Source organism: Salmo salar, chromosome ssa24 (genome assembly GCF_905237065.1).
Source record: "Salmo salar chromosome ssa24, Ssal_v3.1, whole genome shotgun sequence".
NCBI lineage: Eukaryota > Metazoa > Chordata > Actinopteri > Salmoniformes > Salmonidae > Salmo > Salmo salar.
The window spans coordinates 19534120-19554442 of NC_059465.1; the positions used below are offsets into that span (position 1 = coordinate 19534120).

At 41.6% G+C, this 20323-nt stretch overlaps 1 protein-coding gene across 3 annotated transcripts in view; it reads left to right on the forward strand.

The window, feature by feature from the left end:
- The window catches only part of LOC106585609 (inositol polyphosphate-5-phosphatase A), a 30407-nt gene extending 15335 nt beyond the window's left edge, over positions 1 to 15072 (forward strand). The window contains exons 5-16 of one of the 3 annotated variants that reach the window (XM_045707102.1): positions 1339 to 1402; positions 2025 to 2128; positions 2370 to 2422; positions 4872 to 4991; positions 5204 to 5288; positions 5416 to 5511; positions 5609 to 5683; positions 6734 to 6807; positions 6900 to 7011; positions 7129 to 7197; positions 7325 to 7382; positions 14615 to 15072. In XM_045707102.1, coding sequence (XP_045563058.1) covers positions 1339 to 1402; positions 2025 to 2128; positions 2370 to 2422; positions 4872 to 4991; positions 5204 to 5288; positions 5416 to 5511; positions 5609 to 5683; positions 6734 to 6807; positions 6900 to 7011; positions 7129 to 7197; positions 7325 to 7366 — 894 coding nt within the window. In that variant the 3' untranslated portion in view covers positions 7367 to 7382; positions 14615 to 15072. Of the gene's footprint in view, positions 1 to 1338; positions 1403 to 2024; positions 2129 to 2369; positions 2423 to 4871; positions 4992 to 5203; positions 5289 to 5415; positions 5512 to 5608; positions 5684 to 6733; positions 6808 to 6899; positions 7012 to 7128; positions 7198 to 7324; positions 7383 to 8148; positions 10802 to 14614 lie in introns of those variants that run through there. The other 2 variants (XM_014172016.2, XM_014172017.2) reach the window with 2 other exon arrangements.
- The last annotated feature ends 5251 nt before the right edge of the window (positions 15073 to 20323 follow it).

A 20323-nucleotide genomic window follows, 5' to 3' on the forward strand; every position in this document is an offset into this window, starting at 1 on the left:
CACCCAATATTATAATCAAAACTTAACAGAAAGCATGTAGTCCTTGGCTCAGACAGTGTAGTAGTGTGCAAGATCAGGACAATCAGCTGTACATGTGATGGAAGAATGCACTGTGCATGCAGAGGGTTGCAATTCCATTGAATTGGGGATAGTTTAACCAAAATATGCCACAAGACCTAGAATTGCCTTATGTGTATCCCACAAAAAAGGTTTACTGTTATAAGCTAACATTTTTGTTGAATTTAAGCAAAATTCCCCAAATTCCAGGGCTTAACTTCCCATGGAAAATTTCCTGAAAAATTCCAGAAATTTACTGGAAAGTTTCCGACCCTTTGCAACCCTAATCACGCCCAAGACCCTCTGGGTGCCGCCAAAAAAAAATCCGTCCCGCAGCCGGCACGGCAGCCCTACTGTTTAATACATTTTCAATTGTTTTAATTTTCTGTCTTTATTGATCTCAGAAAGCATGATTAATCAGAGCAGGCAGTTAGTACATAAAAAATGGTCACATCAGGGATGATTGGGTGCTAAAGTGTGTGTGTGTGTGGTGTGTGCACGTTTGATTGTGTACTGTGTACATGTTATTGCAGTAAAGCTATGTGTTTCTGTGGACAAGAGTGAGTTGAGCATAATATAATTGCTTGAAAGAGGGAAGGATTGAGAGACGGTGGGTGTGTGAAAGGAGACTAGAACTACTGAAGATGATAATGATGTAAATATTATGGAATCAGATCATGTTGCATGATACTCCTTGATGAATCAGAAATTAAGTTGTTTCTTTAAGTCATTAAGCAAAATGGCTTAAGGACAACAAGGTTAAGGTATTGGAGTGGCCATCACAAATCCCTGACCTCAATCCTATAGAAAATTTGTGGGCAGAACTGAAAAAGTGTGTGCGTACAAGTAGGCCTACAAACCTGACCTAGTTACACCAGCTCTGTCAGGAGGAATGGGCTAAAATTCAAGCTTGTGGAAGGCTACCCAAAACGTTTGACCCAAGCTAAACAATTTAAAGGCAATGTTACCAAATACTATTTGAGAGCATGTAAACTTCTGACCCACTGGGAATGTGATGAAAGAAATAAAAGCTATTATTCTATTATTCTGATATTTCACATTATTAAAATAAAGTGGTGATCTTAACTGTAAATGTCAGGAATTGTGGAAAAACTGAGTTTAAATGTATTTGGCTAAGGTGTATGTAAACTTCCGACTTCAACTGCATTTCTGGAAGAATGCAATATTGGAACATGAGAGAGCTTGATAATGTCTCTATAGGAAACTGACGTTCTCAGCAATTGTTTAAAGGAGCTTGTATTGTATTCCTTGTCCTTACAGGCCCTGGGAAGCATGTACTTCATCCACAAGTCATTGAAAAACATCTACCAATATGATTTTAATGGTAAGAACATTACAATCATATCTATATCACCTCATTATTGACTTTGAATAACAAAAGATGAATGACATTTTGTTATCGCTTTATGATTATCACTTCCATTCAGGCCCTGCACGTGGCGATAATTTCAGAACATCTGTATCAGTCCTGGTGTACAAACTTGGCCCTTTGCAATGTATCATTATTATAATATAATTAGAGTTTGGCACAAAACAGTTTAGGGGGTAAGAGCAATTTGCTGTGTCAGTCTGGAGATTCCTATCTGTGTATTTTGATAATAAGTCAGAACATCTTTTGATCACTGCAGTATGATGGCCACCTCTTTTGGCTAGACGTATCAGGGAATCTGAATTGAAAGTGGGACGTGTTATCATCTTGTTGCATAGTCCAGTCACGTTAGGCATGACAAATATATTCAGAAAAGGCTTATGGAAGAGCCATAAACATCCCAGGCCTGCCATGTTCTGTGTTGCCAGTCAGATTGGTGCACAGCAACCAAACACTGCCTAATGGCCTTATTATAGATCCTCTGGTCACGTATGCTGCTGTGATCAGCTTAACATCACTTTATTGATTGGTGTTTGCATGTTTTCTTTTACCCTTCCCACCTCTCTCCCCCTCACAGTTAAGGATTTTAAAGCAGTGTCTGGACAAAACAAGTATGTGGGCTCCCTGGACGGGGTAACCACAATGGAGAAAGAAAAATTCCCGAAGAATTTCTGGCCCGATGTGAGTGTGTGTGTGGGGGGGTAAAGTTCAGGGTGACCCAGGAGCTGTTGCAACAGATATGTGAGTGGGGGCTAAAGGGGGAGTCTATCTGACAGGGATATGAGACATATTGTATGGAATAATCAATAATTACCAGCATGGTCCTCCAATTAGTTAGCTAAATGGTGGTACAGTATTTGGTGAACATTTAACATACAAAACATTCATCTGTTTAACTTTTTGTTTGTGATGTGTTTTGCAGTTCAAATGGTCTAGGAAGGGCTTCATGAGGACCCGGTGGATCATTCACAACCAGTACGTACTCTAGTCTAGTGGTTCCCAAACGGTGGGTTGGGTTGACATTTTTCTGTGTGAAGAATTTACATGGATGTTCAGAATGGAAAAACGCTTTCCGTGTAAACTTAAATGACTAAAACCAAATAGAAGGTATGTAGAAAAGATAAAGGACCTGTATACAGTGCATTCGCAAAATATTCAGACCCCTTGACTTTTTCCACATTTTGTTACTTTACAGCCTTATTCTAAAATGGATTAAATAAAATCATCCTCATCAGTCTACACACAATACCCAATAATGACAAGGAGAAAACAGGTTTTCAGAAATGTTAGCAAATTTATTACAAATAAAAAACAGAAATAACAAATGTACATAAGTATTCAGACCCTTTCCTATGAGACTTGAAAATGAGCTCAGGTGCATCCTGTTTACATTGATCACCCTTGAGATGTTTCTACAACTTGATTGGAGTCAACCTGTGGTAAATTGAATTGAATGGACATGATTTGTAAAGGCACACTCCTGTCTATATAAGGTCCCACATTTTACAATGCATGTCAGAGGAAAAACCATGCCAAGAGGTCGACAGGATTGTGTTGAGCCACAGATCTGGGGAAGGGTACCAAAAAATGTCTGCAGCATTGAAGGTCCCCAAGAACACAGTGGCCTCCATCATTCTTAAATGGAAGAAATTTAGAATCACCAAGACTCTTACTATAGTTAGCTTCCTGGCCAAACGGAGCAATCGGGGGAGAAGGGCCTTGGTCAGGGAGTTCCTCTCTGGAGATGGGAGAACCTTCCAGAGGGACAATGATCTCTGCAGCACTCCACCAATTAGGCATTTGTGTTAGAGTGTCCAGACGGAAGCCACTCCTCAGTAAAAGGCATATGACAGCCCGCTTGGAGTTTGCCAAAGGGCACCTAAAGACTCTCAGACCATGAGAAACAAGATTCTCTGGTCTGATGAAACCAATATTGAACTCTTTGGCCTGAATGACAAGTGTCACGTCCGGAGGAAACCTGTGAAGCATGGTTCCTTTTTCAGCAGCAGGAACTGGGAGACTAGTCAGGATTGAGGGAAAGATGAACGGAGCAAAGTACAGAGAGATCCTTGATGAAAACCTGCTCCAGCGCGCTCAGGACCTCAGACTGGGGTGAAGGTTCACCTTCCAACAAGACAATGACCCTAAGTACACAGCCAAAACAACACAGGAGTGGCTTCGGGACATGTCTCTGAATGTCCTCGAGTGGCCCAGCCAGAGCCCAGACTTGAACCCGATCGAACATCTCTGGAAATAGCTGTTCAGCGATGCTCCCCATCCAATCTGACAGAACTTGAGAGGATCTGCAGAGAAGAATTTGAGAAATTCAGGAAATTCACACCGAATACAGGTGTGCCAAGCTTGTAGCGTCATACCCAAGAAGACTCGAGGCTGCAATTGTTGCCAAATGTGCTTCAACGAAGTACTGAGTAAAGGGTCTGAATACTTATTTAAATGTGATATTTCCGTTTATGGGGTATTGTGTGTAAATGATGAGGGGAAACAACTATTTAATCAATTTTAGAATAAGGCTGTAACGTAACAAAATATGGAAAAAGTCAAGGGGTCTGAATACTTTCCGAATGCACTGTGTTTCAAAATCATAGCCTAGAATCTTTGAGAACTTACAATCAACAAAATAAAAGCTAGACAATCAGGCCCCCATTGATTTTGTTTTAATGCTTAAGCATAAGAACACAGCATTAGCCATGGCAAAATGTGTAGAATTTCAGGAAAGTAGTTTTAAAACTGCACAATTTTCTCCTCAAACAAGATGATATTCTTTACTTATTTTTTTGTCTGTGTATGTTTTTTCACCGCTCAACCCTCACGGTGGGTCACGACTCAAAAGACACCTCAATTGATGGGTCACGAAGCAGAAAGTTTGGGAACCCCTGCTCTAGTCTACTGACCTACTGCTCTACTCTTCTCGACTCGACGTACTCTACTGTCTACTGTCACAGCTCGTCAATAGACAGAGAGCCGGCTGTCATCCCGTTACTCAATGAATGCAGTGGTTAAAGCTGAAGCTCAGCAAACACCCTCTGTTTCCTCTGCACAATAGTTACTGCTTGCTCTCCTGTGTCACTACCACCAGTTCTTAGGCAAAAGGAGTCCATGGGCAGAGTGCTACAAGGTCACCCTGTGAGTCAACATAGCCCGTCTGTTGGATGCACATTCATTGTTTTCAGGTGGCAGCAGCAGAAAAGGAGTGAATGCTCAGCACAGAAGACTAATGTGTTTTTTTGTGGACTAGCATTACCTCAAGTTGCCTCACTAATAATTAAACTCTTCCTAACCGACATCACTGAACAGCACACACACAGCGTCTAAATCGAATAGGAGGACAAATATCTTCCCAATGCTTCCTTTTTTCATAGATATGTCTGCCAATTCTCATTTTGTGTTTGTGTGCTCTCTGCAGGGGTCTGGACCTAGTCAACGTACACCTTTTCCATGATGCCTCCAACCTCATTGCCTGTAATGCCAGTCCCTCCATCTACTCAGCCAACCGCCAGAAGGCCCTCAGATATGTCATCAACAGGTTAGCCTGCCCATTCTCAGCTTTGAAGAACAACTCAAGTGCACCTACTTGAGAGATATATTATAAGCCCACTTGGGAATCTAGATAAAAAAATAGTTGTCTGCAAGTTGGTTTGCAAGTGTATGTAGATCTGCGTTTACAATCATTTTAAAATAGAGGACTCAATTTATAGGCTAAAACATTTGACTCATACTGGTGTCATTTCCTTCTAGGATATCAGAGAGCAGCTACACTCCACTCCCCTTCTTCCTGTTTGGGGATTTCAACTTCCGCCTGGACACCCTTAGCCTGGTCCAGGTATTATATGACCCACTTCCTCAAGAATTTAATCAGAATCAGAAAATCAGGAAACCTTACTAATGGTCAGCTGACAGGTTAAAAATAAGTCAACAAACTGTGTGTGGTATGTTTGTGTGTGTTCTAGAACTTGTCCACTTCAGCAGAGGTGCAGACAGTGAAGAAGGACAGCAGTAACGAGGTGGAGAAAATAATCTGTGAGGAAAAGGACAATGACCACAAGGTGAGCCTCCCCATCCATCCACGTCTTCCATCCTACTGTCTCCTTGTTGTTATTCAGATTCAGACGTTTACTGTATCCCCAATTCCTTCATCTCAAGATTCTTCTCCATATTGAGACCAAGATGTTTGCCTACCTGCACCAGGCAGTGTTCAGAGAGGACAACGGCAGAGCGGTGAGAACATTTTCTACTGTACACATCAACTAATTTACACCCCACCCATATTAATATCATGGTCTACCACTCACTGCCATGACAACAATCATAACTAAGCTAAGGACCCAGGGACTGAACACCTCTATCTGCAATTGGATGCTGGACTTCCTGACGGGACGCCCCCAGGTAGTGAGGGTAGGCAACAACGCAGCCGCCATACTGACCCTCAACACAGGGGCCCCTCAGGGGTGCGTGCTTAGTCCCCTCCTGTAATCCCTGTTCACCCTCGACTGTGTGGCCGTGCACAACTCCAACACCATCATTAAGTTTACAGACAACACGACGGTGGTAGGCCTGACCACCAACGACAATGAGACAGCCTATAGGGAGGAGGTCAGCGACCTTGTCAAAGACTCCAGCCACCCAAGTTAGAGACTGTTCTCTCTGTTACCGCATGGCAAGTGGATGCACATTCTGGAACCAACAGGACCCTGAACAGCTTCTACCCCCTAGCCATAAGACTGTTAAATAGTTTACCAAATAGCTAACCGGACTATCTGCCTTGACCCTTTTTTTGCACAAACTTTTTTTGACTCATCGCATAGCTGCTACTACTGTTTACTGTCTGCCACTTTATTCCTATTTGCTGTGTATGCACATATCTACCTCAATTACCTCGTACCCCTGCACATCGACTCGCTACTTGTACCCTGTGTATATAGCCAAGTTATCATTACTCATTGTGTATCTATTATTATTTGTATTATTACGTGTTTTGTTTTTTTATTATTTCTCAATTTTCTTTCTCTCTGCATTGTTGAGAAGGGCCCGTAAGTAAGCATCTCACTGTTAGTCTACACCTGTTGTTTACGACGCATTTGACGAGTAACATTTCATTACTGCCTCTAAAACAACCACAGAAGATACTTCATTAAATTCATTAATTAAATTACATCCTACAACAGAGATAGTTATGAAATTGAATTTTCACATTATGCAGATGTTTATGGTTTGCAGATTACAGGTTTTGGGTCCTCCAGTAATTGTTAATCCTTCTATATCGCTCAGATTTTGAAATATGACAAGGAGATTGCAGCCTTTCAAGATGTCATTGCAGAGGAAGAAATCCTGTTTCCACCCAGGTAAGCCTCATCCCTGACAGCCCTGTCACTATTACAGTCACTATTACTACTACCTGAAGATGCTATGCTGTCGGTCGGTCTGTCTCTGTCAGTTACCCCTACAGTGAAGACTACACTAAACCCACCCAGTACATGAACACTCGCTGCCCCTCCTGGTGCGACCGTATCCTCATGTCTCACACTGCCCAAGACATCATCCACAGGGTGAGTCAGCTGGCAACGCTCTGCCATCCACACTTACTGACTAGTTGATTCATTTATTCATTTACCATGGAGGCACTTTCTATAGGCCTATTGAAAAAATGGTGTGTTTCATTTCAGAGGGATGAGGGAGAGAGCAGCGTGGTTTACAACATACTGGGCCCTAATGTCTGCATGGGCGACCACAAAGTAACCTTTATTTATACATACATACATGCATACATACATACAAATGTAACATGTCTGGTCTTGAAAATGGCCCTTGATAAACAGGACTTAACTTATGAACCATTGTGTATTCCTCCTTTTTCTCCAGCCCGTTTTCTTGTCCTTTGCACTGAAGACAAATGGCCATTGACAAGGATCTCTCTGTGGTAAGAGTATATGTGCTAGTGAGTGTGTAGTGTATGTTCTGTAGGTTTATAGGATTATATCCAGGGGGTCTCTGAAATAGTGATCACAGGCCGTAATCTTGTCCAGCTCCCGGGCCTTATTCTCCAGAGAGCCATAGGCCAGGCTGGCCCAGTGGAGTGCTGTTGGGATATGAACTAAGATGAAGTGCCTCTGTGGACAAACTGCATCCTTTGTCCATAATGTAGCTGGACCATCTATGGCTATAGAATCCTCTCCATGGTCGCTGTGCGTGTCTACACTAAGCCCAATGTGGGCCCTCTTTTCATTCATTACCAGACAGATCGCCGTCCAGAGAGACATTCGTTGTGCAGGGCAGTGTATTGGCATTTTTACGGCTGTGATTTTGTTTTGCTGCCATTTCTATGACTTTTTCATATGATGGTTTTCTCCTTAAAGAGGATTTCTCTTCAGAAGGTTCTAACAGTGATAAAAGCCATGGTTCAGAAGGACTTACGGCTGTCAATTAGCTTTTCAATGAGGGGACAGCATACCAAAGCAAATAATATGTGATTCTCTGGTCTGCCTTGGCTATCCTGGTCCCATCTATGAATCCAGCAGGATTTCACCCAATTTGGACTTGTATCTGCTTTTGTTTTTTAGGAACTCCTTTTGCCATCCTATATCATTCATTTACACATTGAAACAATTTCTAGATGATTTTTAGATGTTACTGTATGTTTTCCTTGTTGATGGTAAAGAGAGTTAACTTTTCTCCCGTTATCTAAGCCAGTGTCTACCCAACATTGGTCATCAGCATCACACACTCCCACTCCGCTATCCGTACCAGAGGATAAACAGAGCAGCTCCTACCCAGTCACGGCACCCAGCCTCTCCCTGAAGTGCAGTCAGTCAGTCAGTCAGTCAGTTTCCACCCAACCAAGTCTCTCACATTCTATTCTCCTCTCACTCCAAGTTATTGATTGCCATGACTTGGGTGACATCATCACAGATTTGATCATCAGCATTATAGATTTTTTCGACAGACAATTTGCTCTATCCTGTGCTTGGCCATACGTCTTGCCAAGCAGACCCCAAAACATACACTGAGACGGTATTTTCTGGGAGTCCTCTCTTCAGTGATGGATCGTTGGAATAGGATTGCTGGATGGAATAGGACCAACGTAAAGACAATAAACTATGTGACTGTGGGACTGCTGATGTTTAGGCCATGGTCTTGTCAGGGAGGGACCAACTCTCTCACAATGGGAGGAAGAAGACATGCGAGGACACACACCCTCTGGCACTCTGCCAAGTAAATAGCGTGACTTCAGCTGGTCAAACGGTTTTCAAGTGTCAAGGGTTTATAATTAAGTATTGACCTTCATTCCTTCTGACATTCCTGAATGGAATATGGATGCATGCTTTTCATTTGTATTTCAGTAGTCTTTTATTTTACTTATTTATTTTCTAACTGTTTTAACTGTTTACTATCAATATAAGCATGCTAAAAGAAAACACTCACAAAGACATTAAACTAAAGCTGCCACAGTATTTCAATGCACTGTCAGCATGTTTGTCAGAATAGAGCAGTAGCGTAATACACATTTCTCTGTGCATTCTTATATTGTGTAGTCTTTTGTTGAAAGCATACATTTTACCAGTACATACATACTATCCCAGCTCATCCTTGAAACAGTGAACTCTAAGAAAACAGTCAATTTGCCCCCTAATGCCACGCTGAGGTCATTTTTCCTAACCGACAATCTCAATGGTGTTGTTATAACTCAGCCCATAATGTCAGTATGAAATGTGGAAATGCACCTTCCTTTCCCATCAGACCTCTGCCTTGGATTCCCTCAGACTCTAAAGTATAACATCTACATGCTGCTGAATACTGATGATCACAGCTCTGCCTGCCTGCTACCACACTCTGCTGGGTATACTCTCTGGTGGCTTGTACGTTGACATGTTATGGGGTGGGCCTATGTAATGTACAAACATATGGTTCAACTGTAAGGTTAGTCTACTCTATTGGACGTCAGAGCAGACATAGGTGGCTAAATACTGTTCCACATTCAGATAATATCAGCACAAAAAGACACCAAGCTTGCCAGATCAGTCACTGATAGGAGTTGATTTTGCTGCTCTCTTATAAGGCCATCACGATTATGTAGTCTATTTTCATTTCTGATGTGTATTGCCGGTGGTACAGTAGGTAGCTATGTTCTTGTTACCATGAAGTGCTTTATTCCACAAACTATGACTGGGTCCTTTAAAGTTGCTCCTAAGAGTTTCATAAATATGTTTTCATTTGTTTTTAGAGAATTGAAGAGGGTGCTAATAGAGATTTCTCTTGTTCAGGGGAGCTGACGCAATGTAATTCTGCTTTTAATAATGCCTCCATTGTTTTACAAGCAGCATCTTCTGGACTGTTTCAGTTACTGTGATCAGTTTGACTGTTTACCAAACAATAACTTGTTTACTATCCCACTCTTTAATTTGAATGTGGATGTGTCTGGAATGGATGTTTAAAACCACAGTCACACATGCACACGTTCACACATGCAAAGGTTGAACAATTTGAAGCTTGACACCTACGTATTATTTGTTTGCAGTTATTTTATTGAGTATATCTCTTTTTCTATGTTTTATGTTTATTTGTGCTGTAGCAACCTCTTCAGATCTTTGTTCATTGTCCATGTTCTGTTTTGTATTAAATGGATGGATAGTTTGCATAATGTTGCTATATTAGGACTAATTCAAAGACTTTTAAAATATAATCATGGATTTCTTATTGATTAACAGTTGTATCAATGATATTCAGAATGCACTTAAATGATCAATGCCTATTAATGAAGTTTTTCCAATGTTGTACTCTTATTTTGATGTAGAAAATGCATCATTTGTAATCAATCTTCCTCTGTAGTATGGACTTTGACTGCCACTCAATCTGCTGTGAAGTAATTATAGACTGATATGACAACGATTCATTATTTCAAATGTATAGATAGATTATCCTTTTATTCTGGACCCTGTCAAATGTCCTTAAATTAGTTTACAATCAATAATGTATGGGTCTGCGTGGAAAGTGCAAGGCCCACTCAATAATATACTTATAGTAGTTGATTCATGGTATTGTTACATTTACATTTTAGTCATTTAGCAGATGCTCTTATTTTTTTTCCCCGTACTGGTCCCCCGTGGGAATCGAACCCACAACCCTGGCGTTGCAAACACCATGCTCTACCAACTGAGCCACACATATTGTAATGCCCTCCAGGGATTGCTCTTGGTTTAGAGTTCAACATGAGGCCAGTAGTATTGTTAGATGGAGTGGATTAATGTCGTTTTTCAAATTTTCTGGTTCAACACAAAAAAAAACACTACATTCTTGTAATGCTTCCAATTTTGTAAATAAATGTTGACCACTGCAATTACATTACCGTATTATTGTCCCTTAATGAAATTCTACCCACTGGACTCACACTGGTTGAATCAACTTTGTTTCTACGTCATTTCAATGAAATTCTGTTAACCCAACGTGGAATTGACGTTGAATTGACTTCTGTGCCCAGTGGATACCTTGTAAAACCAATGTCAACGTTATTGCTGCTAGCTTGATTCTTCTCAGTTGGCATTCTACTTGCACCTCTCGCAGGGTCATGCAAGTGTTTTTCTTTGGGTAGGTAACTAAGATTGCTATTTGTCGTTATCTTTCTGTCACACCAGTAATGGCATGTCCTGCACGACACAAACATTGCCATGTGATTTCAGATTAAGTTCTTAAGAAATTGCTTCACTCCAATGTTTACAGCCAGAACTGGATGCACCTGAAATGTAACATACTATACCATAGACGACCCATCACACAAGTTCACCTTTAATGTAGAAAAAAAAGTGGTCTGCATATTTATAGGACTTTGTGTGAAATATATGGGATATTAAAGCGTCCTCTCAAGGTGGAATGGGCTGGCTATTTTGGACCGTCAAAACTGGCCAAGTTTTTCGATTGATACTCTCAGGCTCCAGAAAGAAAAAGCCAACTGAAATTGTGAGTTGCATTTAAGAAGACAAATGTTAATCCAATACTGTTGTCTCAGATGTATCTTCGGTGCAAGGCAAAAGCTTCAGCAGAAACAATACAGTCTGCAGTGAGCAACTGAAATGTATAATGCTGATGATGATGATAAAAATGATAAAAAATGTCTATGAATATGCATGTCTCATTTCTGAACCGCTTCTGCAGTTATCACAGAACTGGGCTACTCTTAAATAGACTGCATGCAAGTAAAGTGTGAATCCAATTGGTGCAATAACTGCTGATGTGCTCGGCTGATTCCACTACACTCGGGTTTCCCTTTTGAACTGCTTTCGATTGATATAAAAGTCAAAGTGAAAAAGTAGATTTCTAAGTTGACCAGTTCTACACATGCTTCCTTGATGCACACATGCACTGGTGTCTCTTGCTGCCATTGCAGCTGTTACTTACTAGCTGTTACTCTTTCTGCTTGCTGTTTTCTGATATCCAATTACCACCCCAGCCTTCACCTGTCTGGGTTCTGTTTCTTCCTTCAGGGGATTTGGTATAGCATATCGTACTGACTGCCTGTAGTTATTTTATCATCTGTGTATGATGCTTTGCTCTGGCAGTGAGCTACCCTGAAGGAGCAGAGCCTAACGCCTAGACTGCATTGTAATCTTATCTAATAAATGGTTAAGCGTGGTATTTCCTTTCTGAAATGAAGTTGCACCAGAACGGCCTAAGGTGTTCTGAGACTTTCCTAGATTCAGTGACAGTTAACCTCCCTGGGCAAGGTGGGACGTTTGCGTCCCACCTAGTCAACAGCCAGTGGAATCGCGTGGTGCGAAATACAAATACCTCAAATGCTATAACTTAAATTTCTCAAACATATGACTATTTTACACCATTTTAAAGACAAGACTCTCGTTAATCTAACCACATTGTCCGATTTCAAAAAGGCTTTACAGCGAAAGCAAAACATTAGATTATGTCAGGGGAGTACCCTGCCAAAAATAACCACACAGCCATTTTCAAAGCAAGCATATATGTCACAAAAACCAAAACCACAGCTAAATGTAGCACTAACCTTTGATGATCTTCATCAGATGACACTCTTAGGACATTATGTTATACAATACATGCATGTTTTGTTCAATCAAGTTCATATTTATATAAAAAAACAGCTTTTTACATTAGCATGTGATGTTCAGAACTAGCATACCCACCGCAAACTTCCGGTGAATTTACTAAATTACTCACGATAAACGTTTACAAAAAACATAACAATTATTTTAAGAATTATAGATACAGAACTCCTTTATGCAATCGCGGTGTCAGATTTTAAAATAGCTTTTCGGCGAAAGCACATTTTGCAATATTCTGAGTAGATAGCTCGGCCATCACAGGCTAGCTAATTTGACACCCAACAAGTTTGGTGCTCACTAAACTCAGAATTACTATAAGAAAAATTGGATTACCTTTGCTGTTCTTCGTCAGAATGCACTCCCAGGACTTCTACTTCAACAACAAATGTTGTTTTGGTTCGAAATAATCCATAGTTATATTGAAATAGCTCCGTTTTGTTCGTGCGTTGAGGTCACTATCCGAAGGGTGACGCGCGGGCGCATTTCGTGACAAAAAATGTTTTCTCGTAAAATAGCGATAATATTCCAACTGGGCGACGTTATATCCATTCAAAGACTGAAAGAAAAACATGGAGTCCTCTCGTGGATGCGCACTCTAGAGTCATTGTTCCCTGCCTGACCACTCACAAAAACTCCTGCTGTTTTTCGCCCAGAGACTGCAGAGAAGTCATTCCACTTTCTGGCGCCTTCTGAGAGCCAATGGAAGCCTTAGAAAATGTCACGTTACAGCAGACATGCTGTATTTTGATAGAGATGCCCTAGAAAGAGAACAAATTGTCAGACAGGGCGCTTCCTGTATGGAATCTTCTCAGGTTTTGGCCTGCCATATGAGTTATGTTATACTCACAGACACCATTCAAACAGTTTTAGAAACTTTAGAGTGTTTTCTATCCAAATCTACTAATTATATGCATATTCTAGTTTCTGGGCAGGAGTAGTAACCAGATTAAGTCGGGTACGTTTTTTTATCCGGCCGTGAAAATACTGCCCCCTATCCCAAACAGGTTAAAGTACCAGCATTCTGTTTAACACTTTTTTGGTTACTACATGATTCCGTATGTGTTATTTCATAGTTTTGATGTCTTCACTATTATTCTACAATGTAAAATTAAAGAAAACCCCTTGAATGAGTAGGTGTGTTCAAACTTTTGACTGGTACTGTATATATATATATAAAATGTAACATGTCTCATCTTGAAAATGGCCCTTTATAAACAGGACTAAACTTATGTACCATTGTGTATTCCTCCTTTTTCTCCAGACCGTTTTCTTGTCCTTTGCACTGATGACAAATGGCCATTGACAAGGATCTCTCTGTGGTAAGAGTATATGTGCTAGTGAGTGTGTAGTGTATGTTCTGTAAGTTTACAGGATTATATCCAGGGGGTCTCTGAAATAGTGATCACAGGCCGTAATCGTGTCCAGCTCCCGGGCCTTATTCTCCAGAGAGCCATAGGCCAGGCTGGCCCAGTGGAGTGCTGTTGGGATATGAACTAAGATGAAGTGCCTCTGTGGACAAACTGCATCCTTTGTCCATAATGTAGCTGGGCCATCTATGGCTATAGAATCCTCTCCACTGTCGCTGTGCGTGGCTACACTAAGCCCAATGTGGGCCCTCTTTTCATTCATTACCAGACAGATCGCCGTCCAGAGAGACATTCGTTGTGCAGGGCAGTGTATTGGCATTTTTACGGCTGTGATTTTGTTTTGCTGCCATTTCTATGACTTTTTCATATGATGGTTTTCTCCTTAAAGAGGATTTCTCTTCAGAAGGTTCTAACAGTGATAAAAGCCCTGGTTCAGAAGGACTTACGGCTGTCAATTAGCTTTTCAATGAGGGGACAGCATACCAAAGCAAATAATATGTGATTCTATGGTCTGCCTTGGCTATCCTGGTCCCATCTATGAATCCAGCAGGATTTCACCCAATTTGGACTTGTATCTGCTTTTGTTTTTTAGGAACTCCTTTTAGCAATCCTATATCATTCATTTACACATTGAAACAATTTCTAGATGATTTTTAGATGTTACTGTATGTTTTCCTTGTTGATGGTAAAGAGAGTTAACTTTTCTCCCGTTATCTAAGCCAGTGTCTACCCAACATTGGTCATCACCATCACACACTCCCACTCCGCTATTCGTACCAGAGGATAAACAGAGCAGCTCCTACCCAGTCACGGCACCCAGCCTCTCCCTGAAGTGCAGTCAGTCAGTCAGTCAGTCAGTCAGTTTCCACCCAACCAAGTCTCTCACATTCTATTCTCCTCTCACTCCAAGTTATTGATTGCCATGACTTGGGTGACATCATCACAGATTTGATCATCAGCATTATGGATTTTTTCGACAGACAATTTGCTCTATCCTGTGCTTGGCCATATGTCTTGCCAAGCAGACCCCAAAACATACACCGAGACGGTATTTTCTGGGAGTCCTCTCTTCAGTGATGGATCGTTGGAATAGGATTGCTGGATGGAATAGGACCAACGTAAAGACAATAAACTATGTGACTGTGGGACTGCTGATGTTTAGGCCATGGTCTTGTCAGGGAGGCAGGGGCGCCGCCAGGGATTTTGGGCCCCAAAAATAATTGGGCCCCTCCACCACAGGCCACACCACCCCTGCGCAATTGCTTTAACCACACACCTCCAGAACCCAATCGACCCATTCAAAGCTTTAAATAACTCTACCTTTGCAGGCTTGCAACTCTCTTGTAGTCCAATATTTACTGTACGATATTTACTGACAGTGAGCTGTGATAATATAACACTGCAGACATGCATGCAACATTCTGCCCTCTATAAGGGCAGTCCAAATTTAATTTTAATGGTACAATTCTTGAATGAAAAATTCTCTTAACATTAATGAATAACTTAAAATAAATATTACTTAAATATACATTAACCTCTTAAATTAAAATAAATTAACATTATCATCTATAGAATGATATAACAAACAAATAATAAAATCAGCAGCAGATTGTTGAACTAAGTATACATACCAACTAGAAAATAAGCAGCTGTAAAAATGGAAATGAAAAGGCCTGAGGAAAGGTCAAGTGGTCACCAAATCAATAGGTTTCTTCCACTTGGGGTCTTGATTGTGCACAACAAATGTTATGGTAATAGAGCCATTACTTTGAGATATCTTGTTCTCAGCCTGTTCTCAGTCTTGTTCTCAGCCTGTGGGCATCATGTGTAGTGATCCAACATCCATAGCCATGCCATTTAACAGTTATCAATGGCCCTTGCTCAGCCTTACTCACCAAGAGCCCAGCGCTGAGCCTTCTTGTTAACAAAGTCACTGATCAAGTTTTTGAGGTCCAGCTTTCTAGCTAACTGACTTTCAATGGACAGCATGGCAAGACTGCAGAGCCTATCCCTGAGCTGACAAGGTAAAAATCTGTCGCTCTGCCCCTGTTCCTTGGCCGTCATTGTAAATGAGAATTTGTTCTTAACTGACATGCCTAGTTAAAGAATTGTTTAAAAAAAAAACTAAAAAACAGTGGACGTCAAACAGTTAAAAAAAAAAATCAGTTTTAGCTTACTGAAAGCTTTCTCGCCACCAGCAACAGTCATAGGCAGTGTGCAAAATATACGTAAAGCAATGAACACTTCTCCAAAAATGCTTTGCAGTTGCATCTTACAAATTGCATTCAGGAGACCAAGAGGGGACAATTTAGGGGGGAAAGTGGCAGCATATACAGGGTCCAGGTGTCTTTCTTCATTTTGAAACTCAGGTGTAAGTTCTCTGGAGTACTTCATGATCAGTGGTTGGCACACAGAAGGGACTTTATCCTCACTAATCTGCCCAACTTTCAGAACAGCAGTGGTGTGGAACCTAGTGGCCAAGTCACTTATGTCCATAGCAGTAAATAACACTGTGCGCCGAAACAGCATAGCTGCACTATCCTGAGCTGTCTCCTCATCAGAGGTCTCATCATGGAATATCTTCCTTTTCCTCTGGCGGCTTTGTTCCTTGCCAGAGGTGCAACAGACATTTGCATAGCAATCAGGAGAGACTCCCGTCCAACTCTAAGAGCCTGCATCTCTTCCTTCTTCTTTCCCCCGCACGCTCGACCGAGCGCTGTTTGTGAGTCTGATCGCAATTATAGAATTGTACCAAATCAATTCCATTACATGTACAGTGTAGAATGGAGATAATTATCTATAACGCTTGTCACCTCCCAAACAGGGCCAATCACTACGGCCAACTCACAAGTATTGGCTTTTTAGACACGGTTCACAATCAACACTAAAAGCAAAATCATTTTCGAAAACATAAAAACACAAACAAATGATCGCATCGACACAGACCGCAAACTGGCTACACAAAGCTTAAGTAGGCTACGGCAAAGGGAATCTGAACGCTGTTCGCTAGAAGAGTCCGGTGTTTCAGCCTATGTAAAGGTGCCTATTGCATTTCTTTGCAGCGCACACATCATTTCAGATTTTAGAAATTGATAAAATCTCGAATCTAGTGCAAAGGCATTTTGGAAGCATTGCCTCTGTAGCTAATACAGGACACTCATTCATTCTTCATCGCGCAGTCTTCTAAACTCCCGACTCCATTTAATGCCAATATGTTTATATTTATTTTCGATTATACTTTTGTAATGTTTTTTTGTGACGTGGATCATAATTACAATTACAGTATATCAGTTTGCGTGATCCTCGTAAAGTAACGTGGAAAATACAACTAATGGTACGCAGAGTGAAATGTATATCACACTCGCACAAATGCGACCAGTTATTTTTCGTATTTGCATTTAATTTCTTTCACTAGCAAATGCGAGTGAACTGCTGGCACTTTAGAGAAAGAAACTTTAGAGTAAGAAAGTAAGAAAAATACTACTAATAATCAGGCCCTATTAATTTCTGCGTACTTTTAACTCGAATCTCGTACCTGCGTACATGGACAGAGAATTGCGTAGTTGGTACACAAAATGCGTGCATATTAGCAGGTCTGCTCCTTCTTCAGTCGGGAGTAGGGCTGGTTCAGGGGTATGGGGACGGGGAGACAGGGCTGCTGACCCTGAAGCTGCATCTGTTGGGCCTGGCATACAGAGGCTCTCTGAATGTTTGTGCCAAAAACAAGAAAAGAAGAAAGAACCCATTAGTTGTATTTATGATGATTGGTTAATAATATAATATTCAATTTTTTTTTTAACCTAATGTTCAATTCATTTATTAGGGTCCATGTCAGTCACAGGCCCTTAGACTAGTGATCCATTAAAGTGGCCAGTGTTTGGGTGCCAATGTAGGCAGCAGCCTCTCTGAGTTAGTGATTGCTGTTTACCAGTCTGATGGCCTTGAGATAGAAAAATAGCTTCTATCTCTCAGTCCCAGCTTTGATGCACCTGTACTGATCTCGCCTTCTGGATGATAGCGGGGTGAACAGGCAGTGAACAGGCAGGCAGGTGGTTGCTGTCCTTGATGATCTTTTTGGCCTTCCTGTGACTTTGGCTGCTGTAGGTGTCATGGAGGGCAGGTAGTTTGCCCCCGGTGATGCTTTGTGCAGACCGCACCTCCCTCTGGAGAGCTTTGCGGTTGATACAGCCCGACAGGATGCTCTCCATTGTCCATCTGTAAAAGTTTGTCAGGGTTTTGGGTGACAAGCCAAATTTCTTCAGCCTCCTGAGGTTGAAAAGGCGCTGTTGTGCCTTCTTCACCACACTGTCTGTGGGTGGACCATTTCAGTATGTCTGTGATGTGTACGCCGAGGAACTTAAAACTTTCCACCTTCTCCACTGCTGTCCCTTTGATGTGGATGGGGGGGGGGCTCCCTCTGCTGTTTCCTGAAGTCCACGATCATCTCCTTTGTTTTGTTGACGTTGAGTGAGAGGTTGTTTTCCTGACACCACACTCCGAGAGCCCTCACCTTCTCCATGTAGGCTGTCTTGTCGTTGTTGGTAATGAAGCCCACTACTGTTGTGTCGTCTGCAAACTTGATGATTGAGTTGGAGGCGTGCATGGCAACGCAGTCGTGGGTGAACAGGGAGTACAGGAGAGGGCTGAGCACGCAACCTTGTTGTGCCCCAGTGTTGAGGGTCAGCGAAGTGGAGATGTTGTTTCCTACCTTCACCACCTGGGCCTGGCCCGTCAGAAAGTCCAGGACTCAATTACACAGGGTGGGGTTGAGACCCAGGGCCTCCAGCTTGATGATGAGCTTGGAGGATACCATGGTGTTGAATGCTGAGTTGTAGTCAATGAACAGCATTCTTACATACAGTTCAAGTCAAGAGTTTACATACACCTTAGCCAAATACATTTAAACTCAGTTTTTCACAATTCCTGACATTTAATCCTAGTAAAAATTCCCTGTCTTAGGTCCGTTAGGATCACCACTTTATTTTAAGAATGTGAAATGTCAGAATAATAGTAGAGAGAATTATTTATTTCAGCTTTTATTACGTTCATCTGTAGGAGACAGAACGCGTCTTCTTCCTGAGCGGTATGACGGCTGTGTGGTCCCATGGTGTTTTTCTTGCGTACTATTGTTTGTACAGATTAACGTGGTACCTTCAGGCGTTTGGAAATTGCTCCCAAGGATGAACCAGACTAGGGTCTTGGCTGATTTCTTTTGATTTTCCCATGATGTCAAGCAAAGTGGCACTGAGTTTGAATAGGCCTTGAAATACATCCACAGGTACACCTCCAATTGACTCAAATGATGTCAATTAGACTATCAGAAGCTTCTAAAGCCATGACATCATTTTCTGGAATTTTCCAAGCTGTTTAAAGGCACAGTCAACTTAGTGTTTGTAAACTTCTGACCCATTGGAATTGTGATACAGTGAACTATAAGTGAAATAATCTGTCTGTAAACAATTGTTGGAAAGATTTCTTGTGACATGCACAAAGTAGATGTCCTAAACAACTTGCCAAAACTATAGTTTGTTAACAAGAAATTTGTGGAGTGGTTGAAAAACGAGTTTTAATGATTCCAACCTAAGTGTATGTAAACTTCCGACTTCAACTGTAGGTATTATTTTTGTCCAGATGGGATAGGGCCGTGTGGAGTGTGATGGCGATAGCGTCATCTGTGGACCTGTTGGGGCGGTATGCAAATTCAAGTGGGTCTAGGGTGGCCGGTAAGGTGGAGGTGATATGATCCTTGACTAGCCTCTCAAAGCACTAAATGATGACAGAAGTGAGTGCTACGGGGCGGTACTCATTTAGTTCAGTTATCTTTGCCTTCTTGGGTACAGGAACAATGGTAGCCATCTTGAAGCATGTGGGGACAACAGACTGGGATAGGGAGCGATTGAATGTGTCCGTAAACACACCAGCCAGCTGGTCTGTTCATGCTCGGAGGACACGGCTAGGGATGCCGTCTGGGCCAGCAGCCTTGTGAGGGTTAACACGTTTAAATGTTTTACTCACGTTAGCCACTGAGAAGGAGTCCTTGTTAGTGAACCGCGATGGTGGCACTGTATTATCCTCAAAGCGGGCAAAGAATGTGTTTAGTTCGTCTAGAAGCGTGACATCCATGATGTGGCTAGTTTTCTTTTTGCCATCTATGTCGGCGCCATCTTACTGAGTCCCCCTTCTCTGTGCATTCTTATGTTGTGCAGTCTTTTGTTAAAAGGATACATTTCACCAGTACTGTCACGCCCTGACCTGAGAGAGTCGTTTTTAACTGTTTGGTTAGGTTAGGGTGTGACATGTGGTTGGCATTCTATGTGTTGCATTCTATGTTTTTGTTTTTCTTGGTTTTGTGCCAAGTATGGTTCCTAATCAGAGGCAGCTGTCTATTGTTGTCTCTGATTAGGAATCATACTTAGGCAGCCTTTTCC